The sequence below is a fragment of the Pavona decussata genome, unplaced genomic scaffold, assembly GCF_977016875.1.
Source record: "Pavona decussata unplaced genomic scaffold, jaPavDecu1.1 SCAFFOLD_161, whole genome shotgun sequence".
Lineage (NCBI taxonomy): Eukaryota > Metazoa > Cnidaria > Anthozoa > Scleractinia > Agariciidae > Pavona > Pavona decussata.
In genome coordinates, this window is record NW_028145572.1 from 2376077 (window position 1) to 2394557 (window position 18481).

At 37.4% G+C, this 18481-nt stretch overlaps 1 protein-coding gene and 1 long non-coding RNA gene across 2 annotated transcripts; both read left to right on the plus strand.

Moving 5' to 3' along the window:
* The first annotated feature begins 7137 nt into the window (after positions 1 to 7137).
* LOC146464747 (max dimerization protein 1-like) lies at positions 7138 to 17530 on the plus strand. Its single transcript, XM_085129268.1, has 5 exons — positions 7138 to 8098; positions 8187 to 8253; positions 8960 to 8992; positions 9819 to 9933; positions 14408 to 17530. Exons 1-5 carry the CDS (start codon positions 8044 to 8046, stop codon positions 14696 to 14698), a joined length of 561 nt encoding a protein of 186 aa, XP_084985394.1. The 5' UTR covers positions 7138 to 8043; the 3' UTR covers positions 14699 to 17530.
* LOC146464748 (uncharacterized) lies at positions 9947 to 12953 on the plus strand. The gene is made up of 2 exons (XR_014868410.1): positions 9947 to 12180; positions 12214 to 12953. It is a non-coding gene; the product is annotated as an uncharacterized LOC146464748 (long non-coding RNA).
* Positions 17531 to 18481: the final 951 nt, after the last annotated feature.

The window sequence follows — 18481 nt, forward strand, 5'->3', positions numbered from 1 at the left end:
TACATGGCTATACATGGCAATACACGGCTATACATGGCTATACATGGCAATACACGGCTATACACGGCTTTACATGGCTATACATGGCTATACATGGCTATACATGGCAATACACGGCTATACATGGCTTTACATGGAAATACATGGCTGAACACGGGCATACACGGCTATACATGGCTATACATGGCAATACACGGCTATACATGGAAATACATGGCTAAACACGGCTATACACGGCTACACATGGCTATACATGGCTATATATGGCAATACACGGCTATACATGGCTATACATGGCAATACATGACTATACATTGAAATACATGGCTAAACACGGGTATACACGGCTGTACATGGCTATACATGGCTATACATGGCAATACACGGCTATACATGGCAATACATGTCTATACACGGCTACACATGGCAATACATGGCTGAAAATATCAATACACGGTTATACATGACTATACACGGCTATACATGGCAACACATGGCTATACATGGCAATACTCGTCTATACATGGCAATACACGGCAACACATGGCTATACACGGCTATACATAGCAATACATGGCTATACATGGCTATAAATGGCAATACATGGCTATACATGCCAATACATGGCTATGCACGGCTATAGATGGCAATACATGCCTATAGACGGCTATTCATGGCTATACATGGCTATACATGGCAATACACGGCTATACATGGCTTTACATGGAAATATGTGGCTGAACACGGGCATACACGGCTATACATGGCTATAAATGGCTATACATGGCAATACACGGCTATACATGGCTATACATGGCAATACATGGCTATACATGGAAATACATGGCTAAACACGGCTATACACGGCTACACATGGCTATACATGGCTATATATGGCAATACACGGCTATACATGGCTATACATGGCAATACATGACTATACATTGAAATACATGGCTAAACACGGGTATACACGGCTGTACATGGCTATACATGGGTATACATGGCAATACACGGCTATACGTGGCTATACATGGCTATACATGGAAATACATGGCTAAACACGGCTATACATGGCAATACATGGCTATACATGGCAATACACGAGTATACACGGCTATACATGGCTCTACATGGCTATATATGGCAATACACGGCTATACATGGCTATACATGGCAATACATGGCTAAACACGGCTATACACGGCTATGCATGGCAATACACGGCAATACTAGGCTATACATGGCTATACATAGCTATACATGGCAATACACGGCTATACATGGCTATACATGGCAATACATGGCTATACATGGAAATACATGGCTATACATGGCAATACATGGCTATACATGGCAATACATGGCTATACATGGAAATACATGGCTATACGTGGCTATAAATTGCAACACCTGGCTATATAAGGGTATCTATGTGAATACATCATATAATTATGATACACTTTAATAACCTTACTTAAAGTACATACCCATCTTGAGCAATAGCTGACCACAAATTTGTGGGCTCTTCTCGTTCCAAGCATCTAAGGGAAAGTTTGGAATACGGAACCGGACTTTTGGATGTCTGGGGTCCGTTTCTCGAAAGGGTTTCTTTCCGGGCCCGATAAGTGTCTTTGGCGATAAATGTTTCTTAACAGAAGTAAATTTTTGTTAGCTTTGAATACTAACTTTTAAAATCTTATAATTCTATGAAAACATTGGCCAAGTACCATGTCTGTAATCGCAATGTAATCAGCTAAAAAACGTTCAAAAATATACTTATCGGGCCCGATAAGTTACCGGGACGTTCGAGAAACGGGCCCCTGGATTGTAGATTACAGCACCTCTTCCCCATTCCCTTCAAGGCTTAACTTTGCCTTCGCCAAGCATTCCAATAACAAGATACGCAGGCTTCAGTTTTGCCTGGCATGAACCATAGAAAACTAGACATTTCCCTCTGTTTTACTTTGCTTCAACTGCGTAAGCTGTACATTGTATTAAATGCTTCTACAACCACTACTGATGTGAAAATTAGCAAACTACTAGGTCAACGGCTGAAATCTTCATTCTTCAATTAGGGCAAATCGGAGACGGTGACTATAATTTTAAAAAAAAGCGATCTCTGAAACTGGCAGAAATGGAGCTATTAGTTATACGTTCATGCCGATCATTTCTTTTAGCTGAGCGGAAAAGATGCGTCTCATATGATCAAGTTGTGTCGTGCTAGAACGCACGACTTTTATCACTTTAGAACTAAGTACATTAAGTTCACATCACGCGTGCACCGAAGACATCCTTTGGACTGTCACAAGACATACATAATTGCTCTGTCTATATTTCATTTCAACTTAAGTTCATCGTAACTTAGGTTAATTCTCGAGTATGTTTGAGTTTAATTTAGTTTTTCTCTTTTCAGTTTAGTGACTTTAGAAAACCAATACTGCCACTTTGCCCTCAGTCATAGATTTCCTCTTTAAAATTTATAACAAATCCGGAAGCACTGAGTTCCTATATTCTGCACTCGCTCACTGTAGATAGTCGCCTAAGGTAAATTCTTTTAATTCAAACTGGCCCGGGGCGCTCTTCAGCTGGAAACTGAGAGAAGTGCAATTGTGCAGTTTTGTCAAGATTTTGTTCGTCTTGAAATCCTAACTTAAAAGCCGCCACGTACATAAAACTACAGGATGCTTCCGTAACTGATTAGCCTACTGGAGTACGTTTTTTTTTTCCCCTATGTTTTTGTTCCTATTTTTTTTCTTTCGTGCACTGCATCAGGCCTTCCTTCCTTATTTGTACAAGCTGGCCCCCTTGCCAGTGTCGTAATTAAATTAAAACAAACTGAAACTCATGGTTTGCCTAAAGATCGGACTTGTTTGCACATGGCAGCAATCTTTTCAAACATTTCGAGCCGGAACAGGGTGAATTCGTCAGTTTGATAAGCAAAAACTGACATTTACGAAGGCGAGTTGTCAATTCGACGCATTTACAACCACAATTGTGTAAGCTTTAATCAGCTTATTAATACTTTTGTTTGTTTCTATAATCTACTCTGTGCAGCAGCATTCAATAGTAGACTAGACTAAAACGTTCATTCTTAAGCGGCGAATCTCCGATACAACGTTTCAACCGGTACGACCCCTTACTGCCAGCAAAGGAACGAAAATTTATAATTAAATGTTCAGTTTTTAGCCCGTCTCATGTCATGCTCAAACGCACGACCTTCTTTTCATCACTTCCAACAGTAAGTGCATCAATTAACTACACGTCACCCGCTGCACGCACAAACTATATCTCGTACAAAGGACATAACTTAAAACGTGTAATCTGTGCACATGCCTTTGAAAGTGTCGCACTCGCTGATTCGAGGCCAAGGTTAAGTGAATCAGCCGAAGAGATAAAACACAAGACCAGTGGGCTCCCGACATAACATAAACTTTGTATCACTACGTGTTTGTTTCTAAGGGAGACCCAGTTTGCTTTTAACGTCTTCCTGACCGATACGTTTATTTTGTTTCAGTAATGAGGTCAAGGTTATGGCAAACATACTAGAAGCTTTTCTCAAATCTGAACTTTCACTTGTCTACGGGTGGTCTTTTGAAGTACAACGATCGATTTTAATGCTTGGCTATTCACAAAACGCACTGTAAAAGGCATTCGGTTTAAATCTTTATCAGTTGCATTCAGTAGAGTAAGTACAATGTAAAAAAAATCATCCAGGAAATTTAACTGATCACATTTAATGATCAAAACAATAATGAATAAAAAAGACATCATCGACGATAAGGCCAATATCAAACTGCAAGCTGCGAGGTCCAAATGCCAACAAAACATTTCAATTATTACATCTTATTTTTCTCAGTGTTGAATAGCTTGAATCTGTGCCAATGTCAATGTTGACTATGTAAGCTGTCTATCATGGATGATCGACAGTCCACCCACAAGTTTAATTTTACACCTACGCAAAGCCACAGAAATTTCGGGAGAAAACTTCCTTTTTGCCTAATGCCGGTCAGTATGACTCAATTATTACTCGGGTGCAAATACTGTAACTGAATAAATCATGCCTAAAAATGGAGAAGTGTACCAGGCAAAACCAAACCTGGTTGAACAATACAGGATTCGTAGGAGGTGTAGAAGTTCAATATAGTTTGGTGAAAGTAAGCCGCGGAAGTAATAAGCGCAGCCATTTTTAAATGGCTAATATTAAAATATTTGTCTATGTGCGGAGTTTTCGCATTTTTCTTCATTGTATGTCATGGCCAGAGGTTTGAAAAGGTAGCCGCGCCGATGAAAACTTGATCACTTTTCGTGAATGACATCGAGTCACGAATTTTATGGCCCCGAGAAGGTTGAGAATGATGCATTTAAGAGAGAAGAAAGAGGATAGGAGAGAGAAAGAACAGTTTTGCTTTTATATTGGCAACTTTGGAGAAAAAAAACATTCGCTTCGTACTCTCAAAGAAGCATGACTTAAGCCGTGGCCCAGGATAGCTGTCATTCTACGCGGTGTAAGATTTCTCTGGTCGATGTCTACTGATATAAAAATGTGAACACAGTATGTCGTTATTTCAGTAATTCGTTAGGACTTTCACATTATTTGCCGGAGTTTTGTCTCCCCGTCCCAGTGAGGTAATAGTTATCTGACAAATCGACAACGCCTTAAACTAAAAATGACAAATCGTTTCCTAGTCTGAGTTCATCCGCCTTCCCTAAGTCCCATCAAAAAAGGGAAGAAGGCGGATGTACACAGACTAAACGTTTCCTGGGTTCACAAAGAACTTCTAGAAATGCATGCATCACTAAATTTCACAGCTTCTAGAAGTGCGGTGGACTATCGTATGCAATCACTGATTCCACACTGGCCTGGCGTAAATTTCACATTTCGTTCGACCCATGCCAGCTTAGCCTCTGGGCCTTGTGGGCCGCCAACCAATACTGCTGATGTCCATCGAAGCGATAGCGATAGGATTTGATAGCAGCACTGACGCCTTTGTACCGATGATCGAAGGGCTTGTCCTACTCTCTCCGGCCACATGCACGCAATCTCAGTCATGTGATGAGGCGAGCCGAACATCTAACTAATGAAAAAAAATTCACATATTTCTTATTATTTTGCTCATTGAAAATAGTTATTTTAGCGCGTTGCCTAATATCTGCTTTTATATTGATCAGAGCTGGACTGCCGCTAACAAAATTTGACGATAAATTTGTAGTTAGGGCCGAGACTTATTTGGTATGTTGTTATACACGAAACGTCAACCCAGCCTTGTTGAAAATCGGATCGGAAGTGTCTTTGATATCAGCGATTTCCGCACTCAGTCGCACGTCATGTTCTACAATTATCAAAATCAGGGTATGGAACAATTCCGCGAAAACGAAAGCTTGATCGACGACCGGATAACATGCGAATGCCTTCCTACTGAAAACTACTGAACGATATTTCCGGGCTGAGTTCTCACAGTCCGTATTTTAAACTTTTGACACTCCCCTTGGAAAGGCCCAGAAACCAGGTGAACTGACAATTAACCTGAAAACAACCATCGAATCTTTTAAGGTATTATCCACACTTACAGAAATTGGAAAATGAAATAAGGGAAAATTCAAGACAGGAGAAAATCATTTCCAACTGCTCGAAATATTACAGCTAACTAGATTTCCGAATTCCTGTTGCTTCATCAGCCTTCCCAGTTTGTACTTTATACATTCGCACTTCAATCTCAGCAGGTTTGCTCTATTGAGAATAATGTATTAAATAGTTTATTTTGAAATTATTTGAATTAAAGCAATACATTCGGCAGATATGTTAATTCTCAAACTCTCCCTGTTGGACATCAAGGCATAGTAACGATTTTGAGGTAAAAAAATATGCTTGCCTTGTGAATACAAGGGTAGGGTAGTGTTCCGAAAGAAAGTCAGTGAATTGGTAATAATTTCTTTAAAAACCATACACTACAGCTCTCGTGATTTTGTGGCTTTTCCAAGCATAACTTTCTTTCGTGGCATTGACCTTGAATTGAATAATTTTTAAACAGTTATATAAGCTTATATAGTTGACAAACATCAGCTGGAATATACATAAAATAAAAACGCCCTAGTGAAATAGCATGAGAAAAAAGAAAACGAAAATGGGAACACGAAACACAGAAATACAGCTGAATCACCCGCAATTGAAGTGTTTTGAAGGGGACTTCATCACTGGACCAGGCATCACGTGACATCATCTGACGCAACATTACACTTTGCACTGTGGATCGCAGTTTACACTGAAGAAGCCAAGGTGAAAAAGACAACATGTAATGCATGGGACTTTGAAATGCATACAAATGATCGTCATTCTTGATTGCAAAAGATCTCTATTGCGTGAAATGATGATTATTTTGAAATCGTCGAGACAAGCCTGAACACAGCCACTAATGACCGCAATAAATGCCAAAAATAGCTACAAATGTTGGTCCCTTGAAATGTCCTGCTGATTCCAAAAAAATTCATGTTGGGCCAAAAAAATTCCAAGAAGGTGAAGAATCGAAAAGAAAAAACTAATAATGCAAGATTTTTTCTTGCTAGACATAATTTCAGATCAAAACCCGATAAAATCACGCAAGCCAAGGTAAAGCTTTTGTTGTCATACTGCCGGCTCATCACTTCTCAAGAGCTGGTGATGACAGCATAAAAGCACTTACGGAAATTGACATGCTCTTTTGCACATAAGTTCAGTTGACGGGAAAGGGTTTTCCTGGGGTTTTCCCGAGGTTGCCGCCGGCGTTTTCGCACCAAATTTGGACAAGCGCGAGTGAATTCTACACTAGAGCTTTTCATTATCTCTTTCCTATACAACCCAATGGATGTTTTGAGTTGAGGCTTTTTGGTCATCTAATGTGCGATATTTTGTGTTTGTTTCCTGATCTTTATCTTTATATATATATCATGACGATCATGATAAACATGTCCGTTACATTTCCGATGTACAATGCTTAAAACACGTCAGACCTCACATCTTGGAATTAATATTGTATTCTGAAAATAAAAACGTTTACTTCATTAACAAGCGTGCATTCTTTCATAGATTATCACCTTTGCTTAATTTCAAACTACAGAGCGGAGCGAGGTGGGACAAGCACGAATTTCTGTGTTCAATAGGGAGGCAGTTTGCAACCTTTTGACAAATTTCAATATTGATATAAAATAGCGTCAGATCATACTAGTGTCAATTGATTTATTTCTAACGGTTTTATTGATGTCGAACGTTGGAAAAAGCGCGGGCATTATAGATTGTCTTTGTCCTTTTTGTACATATTGCCGGCCAGTCCCAGGGGAGTATTTTTTCAATTAACTTAACTTCTGATGAACACGAAAAGGTACGGGCGTATTTCATTTTGCCATATTTTACATTCGATGGCCTTACGTATTTCAAAAGAGTGGGCGAGATATTTCGACAAGTTTCTGCGTGCCTTAACTAGCCCGGATAAACGTAAAGTCGTTGGACAATTGATTGTTCCGTTCCCCCGCCCGTCTTGATTTCAGTCGCATAGCTGATCAATAGCTTTTCATCGCGTTTGACAGATCTATAATTATATTTCTGTCCGATCCAAAAATTTCCTCGGTGCAGGCTCCTTCCGATACTTTTGCTTCGAAGAAAGATGATGCACCCTGCATAAAAACGCCAATATTTCGACCAATAAAGCTTTTTCGACTTCCCCAACTCTTGCAGATCATTATATGAAAGCTGTCAGTGTTTTGTGTTGGTTTTCCAGTTGCTAGCTCTTCCCACGTGGAGTACCAAAGCAACCATGTGAATTTACACGTTTAATTTTCGGCTCATTTGATTGGTCTACTGTTAATCTTGTAGTCCCTCGTGATTTTTTCTTTTGTCTCTCAACCAATCAGATCACCTGGATTTGGCGTGTGATTTCCATGACGTTTGGGCGCGTGACACATCTTGTTTTCGTTTTGATAATATTTACGACCTCGGACAGCACATGCAGAGAAAGATTTCTCTTGTGAATTTCGTTTCTGGCACGCACAACATTCACTTAGACAAAAGCAATGAATATCGAACAGCTTCTGGAAGCTGCCAAAATCATCGAACAGAGGGATGAAGGTGAGATTTATTCGTTTCTCTGCGAAAATTTCGTGGCACATGTTGTTCTCACGCCCCGCTAATATCCTCTTTCCGCCCCAAACTGCAGCGAAGAAGCGAAGTCAGGCGTCTGTCAAACGCGATAGAAAGCCAACAAAACGTTCACAGAGCTACAGGTAAGACTCTCAACATTTTCCTTTACCGTTTCTGAGTAAAAATAGGTTTTTAGCGCTTTCTGCCACGTTGCATGCGTTGCGTTGAAAATTTTGCGCTCCAAATTATGGCGCCCAATGTTTTGTACCTTATGTACACAGCAGATGTGGAGTACTTTAACGGCTCTTTCTGCCTTTTGTGCTATCATGGAATCGTTTGAAGACTTTTTGCATTACAGAAAACAACACGAAATTAACAACCGTTGTCACTTACTGGCCCTAATACACTGAAATTGATTTATGTGAAATAAGCATCTCCGTGTCCTTTGCGAAAGCGCTTCGTTGGGCACTTTTTGTTCTCCGGGTATTCCCCGAGCTAGCAGCGTGGGCTGTTTGTAGAGTTCGTTTCTGTGTGACAATGTGTCGTACCTGTGAACCCTCTTCAATATCCGTAAAGTGTGGGCCAGAATTTTCTAGAAGAACGGCTTTGCTTTCCCTTCTTTGAAGCTTTGATGTATCAGATGTATGTAAATTAAGAACTCGACTTGCCCCAGAGAACCAGTACTCGCAATATTTATAAACACTGTATAAGTTTATTCCGGGTATTATTTCCGCAAGCAACATTCTTGCTAATGCGTTTTCAAATGGTTCATTGACTAACGACAAGATTTTTTGTATCTCCTTTGCACCTCTTTACTTTCTACACAACCGCGACTGTCAACTCTACCAGCCGTACGACACACAACCAGTTGGAGAAAAACCGGTAAGTACACAAGACCAGTCACTTCACCTAAAATGGTTTTAATCAGCAAGTAGTTTGATCCAGAACGCCAAAGTTTTCTAAGATGAGAAAATATTATATTTTTTTTGTTGCTTTGCGTTTCGGTGGGGGGTTCCACTCGACAAATGTTCTCCATCTTTGCCACGTGGCTCATCAAAACAACGGATTGCACGTGCAAAATACATACCAAGTTGAATACGTATGCACGCGTGAAATGAATTGTTTCTTTCAGAACAAAAAAAATGGATCTTGCACTTGTCGAGTGGGTCAGATGAAATAAATTTTGGTATCGCAACAGCTAACAGAACGAGGGAATCTATGTTTATGAGATGGCTCTTGACAGATGTTTTACTCAGATCTGGGCGCCAAAGTTATTTATCTTGGTCAGTAATTTTCCATGGCTTTTATTATGGCCCGGTGCAATTATTTTGCCTGGTACCAGTCAAAAAATTTTCCGCTTATATCGTCAGCCAAATATGGCAATCTGTGAGTGAAAACTAATCTTAGCGAAATTAGCATGTTTCTTAGCTTCAAGATTGCGTGGAAGTTGTGGTCCTTAAGGGGATTAAGCCGTTTTTCTCCATTAAACAACTGAGACTCGCTGCTCTATCCTTCACCCAAATCACGCCATCCCAGATTGGAAGAAAAATTTATCTGTAGAACAGATTCTAAAATGCAAACGCTCGTGGGATGACTGAGCTCTAGCTAAACCATTGATTTTTAAACCCAATAGCAGGTTTCATTAGCCTCAACAATAAAATATCAAAAATACCAACTAGTTTCTATTTCTTATTTCTTTGTCCCGTAGACGCGCTCATCTCAGAGACTGTCTAGAACTCCTAAAAGAATTAGTTCCTTCGCCACCAGAACACCAGAAGGCTACCACTTTAGCCTTGCTGCAGAGCGCCCAGCAATATATTCAGGTAAACATAACACTTCATTTCTTCTTGTTCTTTATAATGATACCGCAACTGAAGGTTGTGTTCAAGTTGTTGTAACTTGATAGATTTATGTGCACGTGGAATGAAAAACTTGGCAAGACTGAAACATGTAATTTGAGAATGCTACTGGTTTGCCAAATGCAAATCTGTAAATGTTTTTAGCTCATGGATCAAGTATTTCAAGAGCAGATGTTTTTTGTTGGAAGTGGAAAGCTAAAACTTGTGTACAGAAGACCAAAATATAATTTAATCTAGTCAAGTAACCTTGCTATGCATTCCACACCACTGTTTTTTGTAAGGCATTCAGATGGTTTTCTGTGCTGAAATGGTGATACATTTTCCTCAGCCTGTTCTGTTTACCAATACAACTTATTTTATGAAGGCTTTGTTAGCTCATTTTTATGCAAATAATAGTGAATTTTCATTATGGATCCTAGAATATTTTACATGGTGAGTGAATTTCAAGTAGAGTTGAAAAACTGAATTGAGATATCTGCTAAATACCTAGATTGCATTGTGACTACATGTATAAAAATTTTTACTTTATTTTTTGCAAAAAAATAAAATACAAAATAAAAAAAGGGGAAAAATCCCATTCTATGAGAACTGTTTTGACTATTATCATGGAATAGCCTTGCTTTAAATTTTAATTACTGTCACACAACATGTCCTCTCTTTAAATTAGACTCCATGTCAATGTTTCTGTGAATTTTGTTAGTAAAAAGAGAAAAAAAATCCCACCAGGCAGGATAAAAAAGAAAAAAGCTGCACATCCTGTTACTAAACAATATTCTGTAACAGTGGTGGCTTTGTGAATCATATGAATATTAACCTCAAACATAAATAAAGCCATTGTTTTTCAACATAAGAAATATGCAGGGGATTATCTTCTGTTATTAGGGTGAAGTTGGCATGTTATCAGATGTTAAAGTCACTGTGTGCATCTATGTCTTAATTAAGGATAACCTGAAACTTAAGAATTGCACCAGTTTTCACCCTGGAGTGATTATGACATTGTTTGTGTACATATGTTTGCAGATTCTCTCAGACTAAGATATTTCATGCACATTTTTACTTGAGGGTTGGGTGTCCCCATGTGTGCATGATACCCTACTGGTGCTATCTATAGTTTCACTGTTTGCATGTTGAGGTTGGGGCTGATAATTTGTGAAAAAGTACAGGTGTAACTTTAAAGTGTAAATTATCATGCTTTTGAAATTCAGATATGAAGGTACAGCTGAAACCTACAGTTAGGAAAAAAATGGCTTTTTAAGTTTACATCCTTTAAAACCAACAAAAAAAAACATAACAAGTAGATTCTGTCAAATAGCATAAACTACTGACTCTTGAAAACAAAACTGAATTGTTTAGATTGTTTGATTGATTGTGCCAGCTTTCTTGGGTGGGCCACCGTTGTTGTCAGTAATCACTTAGTGATTTGCATACTGTATTGTGCCAAGAAACTGAAATGATGTAAAAATTCTCTCAGATTATGGGATTTAAAACCATGTGTTGTTCTGGATGATCTTGACATTCTTAAAGCCATTTGACATTAATCTGCACCCAAGGAGTTGTACTGGCATCTACAATAATCTCTTTATAATGATGTACTTTAGACCTTGAATTTCTCAGTGTGAGGTTTGTGCATGAATTTGTGTGTTTAACAGTGAGTGGCATTTCTGCAGCTTGCAATATTATTATTTGTGTTTGTTATGGTTTTGACACCAACCTCAATACATGCAAATATCTAACTGCTCGTGGAAGAGAATTTTTCTGACAGGTTAAAAAAAACAGTTTTTTAAATTGATTTCCTTTCTCTGTAGTTTTCTCCATGGGAATTGGTTCTCTTACCAGTTTTTAAAGATGGTCAGTTTTCAAGGAAGGGTTGGCAGAGTGATTTATTCAACCTTGTAGACCTACAAAGGAAAACGTTTGTTATCCTTATTAAAATTCGTTATTATTCTCATGAGCAATGTTCTTCAAGTGATGTTGACCATTATAATTATTTGTCTCTCTAATTACTAAGCATTAGGGAAATGAATATTGGTTTAGGATGTCTTTTGTTTTGTTTTTCCAATAATATAATAATTGTGCTTTTGTCAACCTCTGTAAATATTTGTATCTATTGTATTTAGCTGTGTATAATTTTTTATAACGCTCGTTAAGTGAAATACAGACTTCAGACTGCTGTTATTTGGAATTTATCAGTATTGTCACTGAAACTGTTTAGTTCTGAAGCTGTTCCTTAAGTGGGTTTGTCAGTGGTGGAAATTATTCCAAGGTTCAGTAGCATTTTATTGCGGTGCTGTTTGTTAAAAAAGATCTGAACAACACCGCTGGAAAAACTCTTCAGATGCTAATGTTACACCACAGAACAACTAAAATTATTACACAACTTTGTTGCAAATGCTTGTATAACTATCAGAAATTGAACTCAAAGTTTTGCAACTTAATGATCACTTTACCGCAATGCTTAAACAGACTTGCTATGCATTGAGAAGCATGTGCAAAGCGAGTAAATAATGTGAGGATGCTTCAATCTTGTGCTATCACCATTTAATATTTTGTGTTTCAACCTTTAGATATAAATTAGGAGATTGCTGTGCTCGACTGCCTTTTATGTTCCTTTCCTACCTTTTTTTCTTGTTTTCTCTTCAAATCTGTAAGTGCCATTTTTCAAGGCTGGAACTTTGTTATTGTGATCATTGGACTTTTGACATTTAGCTCTAGCTGTCCGTCCAATTTTCCTTGTGTGTATGTTCAGTTTTAAGTTAAATTGTAAACAAAACCTTTTTTTTAATGATGAACTTGTTTGTATCAGATTGATAGAGTTCAAGAAATTTCTCTCCTGGACTCAGCTACTCATCACCAAGATGTGTTGTCAAATTAAGTTCTTGCAGTGGTGTTATTTTGGCAAGCAGTCAGTGATGTATTATGAATTTCAGAGGTTTCAAATAACACAACATCATGACTTGTGTACAAAATTCTTACAGCCGTAAAAAGATGAAAGCTAAATTGAGTTAATAGCTCAAGACAAGTTAAAGTACATTGTTTTGTTTTTGTTTCCTCCTTTTGTTGACCGCTGCCTATGTAAAACTTTTGGTGGTTATGGCCATAAAATATAATCACTACTTGTCTGATCAAATGCATCTGCAAAAGCGTATAGGGAAAGATGATCAAAGATAAAGTTCCTCCAACTGGTGCAGTAGGAAGTATAGGGAGATCAGTGAGAAGAAAATTAATGTTAGTAAGTCGTAAATAAGAAATTTGCATTTTAAGTGCTGTTTGGGTTGTACTGAATTGTAGGCTCAGCATTGTAATATCTTAGAAACCTCCTGTCGTTTGTTTCTATTGAAAAAGAACTAAAGTCAATTTAGAAAGTTCAATTAACATTTTTAATTAAATCCTTGGAAGCAATTGATAAAATGATTCAATAATCCTTTGTTAGGTTTTTCAGGCCTTTCAGTGTCAACATTAATTCCATCAAAGTAACAAATATCTGATATGTTGTCCTAACTGGAATTGCCTTGTTAATGCAGGGGGCTCAGAAACTAGCAAGGGAAGTTTTGTTTTATTTATAGATAAGATGAAAAATTTAAAACAGATGAAAATAGTCCAAATGTTGTATTGGTGAAGTGAAAGGAAATCATATTCAGTTGTACATAGCATTGCTTTCCTATTCACATTCATTAAATTTGATTGGATGTTACCCAGCTGAGAATTAAACAGAATATTTAAATAGATTTTAAAATAACAATCAATTCCCATCCTTTGAAATTAATAATTTCTTGGCATCATGCTGAGATTTGTAGTTTACATGATGTTTTTGTTGTTTAGAACTTGCATAATTTGTTTTTTTATGGATTGGAGAGTGTTAAATTAGAACCAGACATACCTCAGTCTATATATCTTCCTTTCACTGCACATAAATTTATCACTTGTTTATCAGTTAAGTATCAAATCTGCTGCCAAGATGTTTATTGATGGAAAAATATTAAATTTGAAGACAAAAAACGACATTATTTTATATAATACCACTGAGTGACTGTATGCAAACTCAGGGAAAAGAAATGGCATGGCAGCTGTTGATACGTACTGTAGAAAGCTGTGATGTTGAAGTCTGTTACCTCAACTCCCCTGCTATCGGCATTACCTCAGAGCGTGTTTCCTTTACATATTTTTACATTTTACAATTTATTTTACTGTCATCTTTTTGGCCTATTTTAAACTCCCTTCCAAATAGCTCAGGGTTTCTGTTAGTGCTTTGAAAGCAGCAAGACAGCATGGTGCCATGACTGTAAAACCGTTAATATCAGTTTTAATTATTTTTTGTGGTGGTTGGTTTGATATTATGAGAAACTGACAGTTAGGTGTAACATACGCAATGAAACTTGTTGGAATTAGATTCATCAGTGTTACATATACTTTAGTTTATATTGGCTGATTATTTTTGTAGGTGTTACAAATGTCAGAGAAAGAAGCATTAGACACAAAGAGGCGACTAAACCAGGAGAGGTATGCGCTTCAGAGAAGACTAGCCCACCTTCAAGGCTGTAGTGACAAAGCTATGATTGGTGTAAAGAGACCACGTCATTCAGAAGGCGACTCCTCAACTTGCAGTGAGGAAATAGATGTAGAAAATGACGAGGAAACTGGCTATGCCAGCAGTGAGTCTGACGATCGTTTTAGCACTGGAAGTAGTACTGGTAGTGATGGTGGATTGACAGCAAACTCCAGGAGAGTTTGATAACCTTTGAATTCCTGGCATGAAATTCAGTGCTGTCATTGATCCATTTTGCCATTGATAGTTGTTCAACTGGTGTTAGTACACCTCAGTGTATTTAATAGTTAAAAAAAATGCTATCCTTGTTTGGGGACAGGATAGGTTAGGGTGGGGTAGGGAGGGTTGGTTATCTTTTAAATTATCATAAGTGACAAGTGCCATATGTTGTATGTACAGCTTCTTGCTCAAACTCTGAACAAGAAGTACAGTAAAACATCACTGTGGTCTAAGAAATTCTAAAAGCCATTGTTGCAGGTAGTGTCATCACAGTCATGGATACTGTATGTTTCTTTAAAATGCCCAACATTCTAGTGGAATCTTAACAAAAAATAAATCATCCTGTGTGCAAAATTAATGTATCCCTCTGCAGGTATAAGCTTCTCCAATTTTTGTATCAAAGATTTTTCTCAACTCAAGTAATTGCCAAGGACAGTTTTTAACATCCGTTATCAGGATTCACTTTTATTAATGTATTCTAAACTGAAGCAAGCTACTCTCTCACATCAGCCAACAACCATCTCTCTTCTAAAGATTGGGATGTCAAACATTTGAGATAATTAATCCTTTAAGAGTTGTAAATAGGGAAAGCATATATGGCAGATCTCAACTATCCATCCAAAATAATTCATTGTATTTGTCAAATTGGTGTAAGAAATTAATGTTACAGATTGATTTAACTGCATAGGTCTGGGTACTTGATCAGTGAATCAGTCATCAAAGTTTTTACTTGTGTGTGTTTGGTACTAATGTAAGATGTCCTTGATGCACCTGAAACTGAACTTCAAGTTACACTGAGGGTTAGTTGTCATCTTTGAAAAAAATATTGGATTGGTGATGAGTTGTCTTTGTCTTAAAGGACAAGTTTCAGTATGTATTTTGACATCATTAGAATTATATGATAATTCCCAAAGGGAAGCCAAAGAGCCTTGTGTCAATTGTTTTGCACTTCACTTGCATCTGTGACACCTTGAAGGCTCTCTATATTTTTTTAACACAGTAGCAGGTCAATTTTCAAACCGTTTTTTTGGCATTAACTGTCTAGTGCAAAATTTGTTTCAAGGCCCTATTTACATGTTTTGTAATCTCCTGGCTAAGACTGAAGGGTGAGAATTTTGTAGCACATTCTTCTCACTTCATGCAAAACATTGAATAAGACCTTTGGTGTTCAACACTGCCCCTACAATAATTATTATCAGAGTTTAAAACATGTTTGAATTCATAATCCTACAACCTTTTACTTGTGAGGTGTGACAATCATAAGAAGGTTGTACTACATCTCATTTACACGAAATTATAATTATTCATAGGCAGTTTTTCATGTTTCATACATCTAAATCATCCTTTACATGACTGATGAAGAGTGCTTTCCATTTGACCAAATTATGGACAAAAATGTCAAAATATACAATTTTAAAATATTTCTCTATGCATACAAATGGCATGTAAATTTTTTAGTTTACCAAGGCCACAAATTTTAAGTAAAGTTCTCATTCAAAATTCCAGAACTTTCCATTTGATTTTGTTCAAGAATTTCTAAGAATGGGTTGCATTTAAGTGACAAGTTTGCCTGGGAAATTTCACGGTATCAGATTGCCCATCTCAACTTTCAATTTCCTTGTTATAGAGCGTTTTCATTCACGTGACTAGTGGCCATATTGGTTTACTGAAACAAAAGAAAGTATTTGCATAAAAATAGAGTTCAATTCCCAGAGGTTTAGTTTGGGACACCAACATGGCCGCCATTTCTTTGTTTTGGGACACCAACATGGCTGTTGTGACGTAATGTGAAAACACTATTAATATTGTTTGTTTTGGTTGAATGAAAAGTTGCTGTCTATGCACTATGTATATCTGACAAGTTCTACACTTAGGGAAGTGGTCAAAACTATTGCAAGTACGCTCCAACAGGACCCACCAAACCACAAAATAGATGGTGGTCTCTGCCCTCACTCCCGTTCCTCAACCTCAAAAGATGGTGTCTTAATTGCATAGCCACTTCTCTGTCCAGCAGTAAAAAATGACAATGAGATTCAAACCTCACTTTTCAATGCTAAATCTTGCTAGCTGAATATTTCTGTGTCAACTCAAATTTTAAAACCACTAACTAAAAATTTTGTCGGTAATGTATATACGAGATAGGTGGGGACTCTTCAATAACCCTCTTACCCCAGACAAGGTGGGTCCTCTTCAAACAAACTTGTTATGACCAGTTTCCTTAGTTTATCATTGGCCATCTGCAGTTGCAACATCTTATTACTATACACCAGTTAATCCTTGACATTAAGTAAGTTAAAGTAACAGACTAATAAATCAGAATAATACCATTTCACAAAGGCAACAACTTAATACATTTTTAGTCACAGCAAGCCAACGATTTGACAGTTCTGGGTGGAATATTAATCCCATGTTGACGTCTGCAGGCTGAAGTATAATTTTCTCCTGTTGAAACTCTTTTTGGGTTAAGTTTCTAATATTAAAACATTTTCTGTAGATAATTGTAAATTACTCTTACCAGTGTAAATTCCTCAGGTTAATTACCAATACAGTATGATATAAATATAATTATTATTAATAGCTATTTATGATGTGGGTTCTTAGAGGGTACCAAGGACCTATTAATACCTCCTATTCAATTATATTTCATCTGTGGGATGGTAGTGTTTGTATTTTTAATGTGATCTGTAAATAATGTGTATTTTTGAACAAAAAAAAGTGTACCTAAGATGACATTTTTATAAATTATTATTGCCAGAGTTTCAAGGAATAGCAAATAAACTTGTTTTGAACATCTTAAAAGTATTGGTTTGTCTGTGGAATTTCTTATTTGAGGTTGTGTGGCCCGTTGAAATAAATTGTGTGCATGGGTGTTAAGTCAAATTTTATGAATTTTTTAAGCTTCCTCAAGTAAAACATGAAACACAGAAAACCTAAAATGGTAACTTCTTGGTTTGTTACTGTCACTATTTTAAGAGGCACCAATATCTGACAAAAATATTGATAGTCTAAAAATATAATTTCAGTGTCTCATGGACAGTTTCCTGTAAAATTCCAAATATACATCCCTCCAAAAATGATAAAGCTGGGAAGTTTCTAAAGAAATTGGTTGCAAAGAAAATTTGGTGCTGTATCAATACCAGAGAGTTTTATCAGTTGAGTTGATAAGGTAAACCAGATGACTGAGTGCTATCCCTTTGCCCTTAGCTAGTGCTCTAATCCACCCCCCCAACCCCTCCCTCAAGAAAAAAGCTTAAATTACCAACATCTTTCCGATAGTAAGCTAGCCTGCATTTCCGTTGAGGTTTTGCATATTTTTCGCTTTTTGACCATGAATGTTGGGACAAGAGCATTCAAACAGCTACAAATGCAGGAAGCCCCACAGAAATGCATGCTACGCAGTCTAATAATAAGCCCTCCCAAATGTTTTAGCCTTTGGACAGTTAGGTTTTAAGCCATTAACTTTGTGTTTTAGGTGGCTAAAATATGTACCATCTGTACACTTAAATATTATCATGCCAAGTGCAAAAATGCGCAATGTAAAGGAATAATAACATTGAGTCATGGGAAGTAACCTGCGAAGCAGTCGTTTCCGTTTCCTTTAACAAGTGAGGCAAGCACAAAAGATGCGCGAGGGCATTGGGCAAAAAGGAGCAAAACTCCCAATGCCCTCATGCGTCTTTCGTGCTTGCCCCGCTTGGCTTTAAGGAAACGGAAACGACTGCTACGCAAGTTACGTGGGAAGCAAATTAC

Bases quoted from the DNA above. Each gene is read 5' to 3' on its own strand.
- LOC146464747 (XM_085129268.1), top strand. From the start codon at position 8,044: ATGAATATCGAACAGCTTCTGGAAGCTGCCAAAATCATCGAACAGAGG. The intron at 8,993-9,818 runs GTAAGTACACAA...TTTGTCCCGTAG, and splicing joins AACCAGTTGGAGAAAAACCG to ACGCGCTCATCTCAGAGACT. The intron at 9,934-14,407 runs GTAAACATAACA...TTATTTTTGTAG, and splicing joins GCGCCCAGCAATATATTCAG to GTGTTACAAATGTCAGAGAA.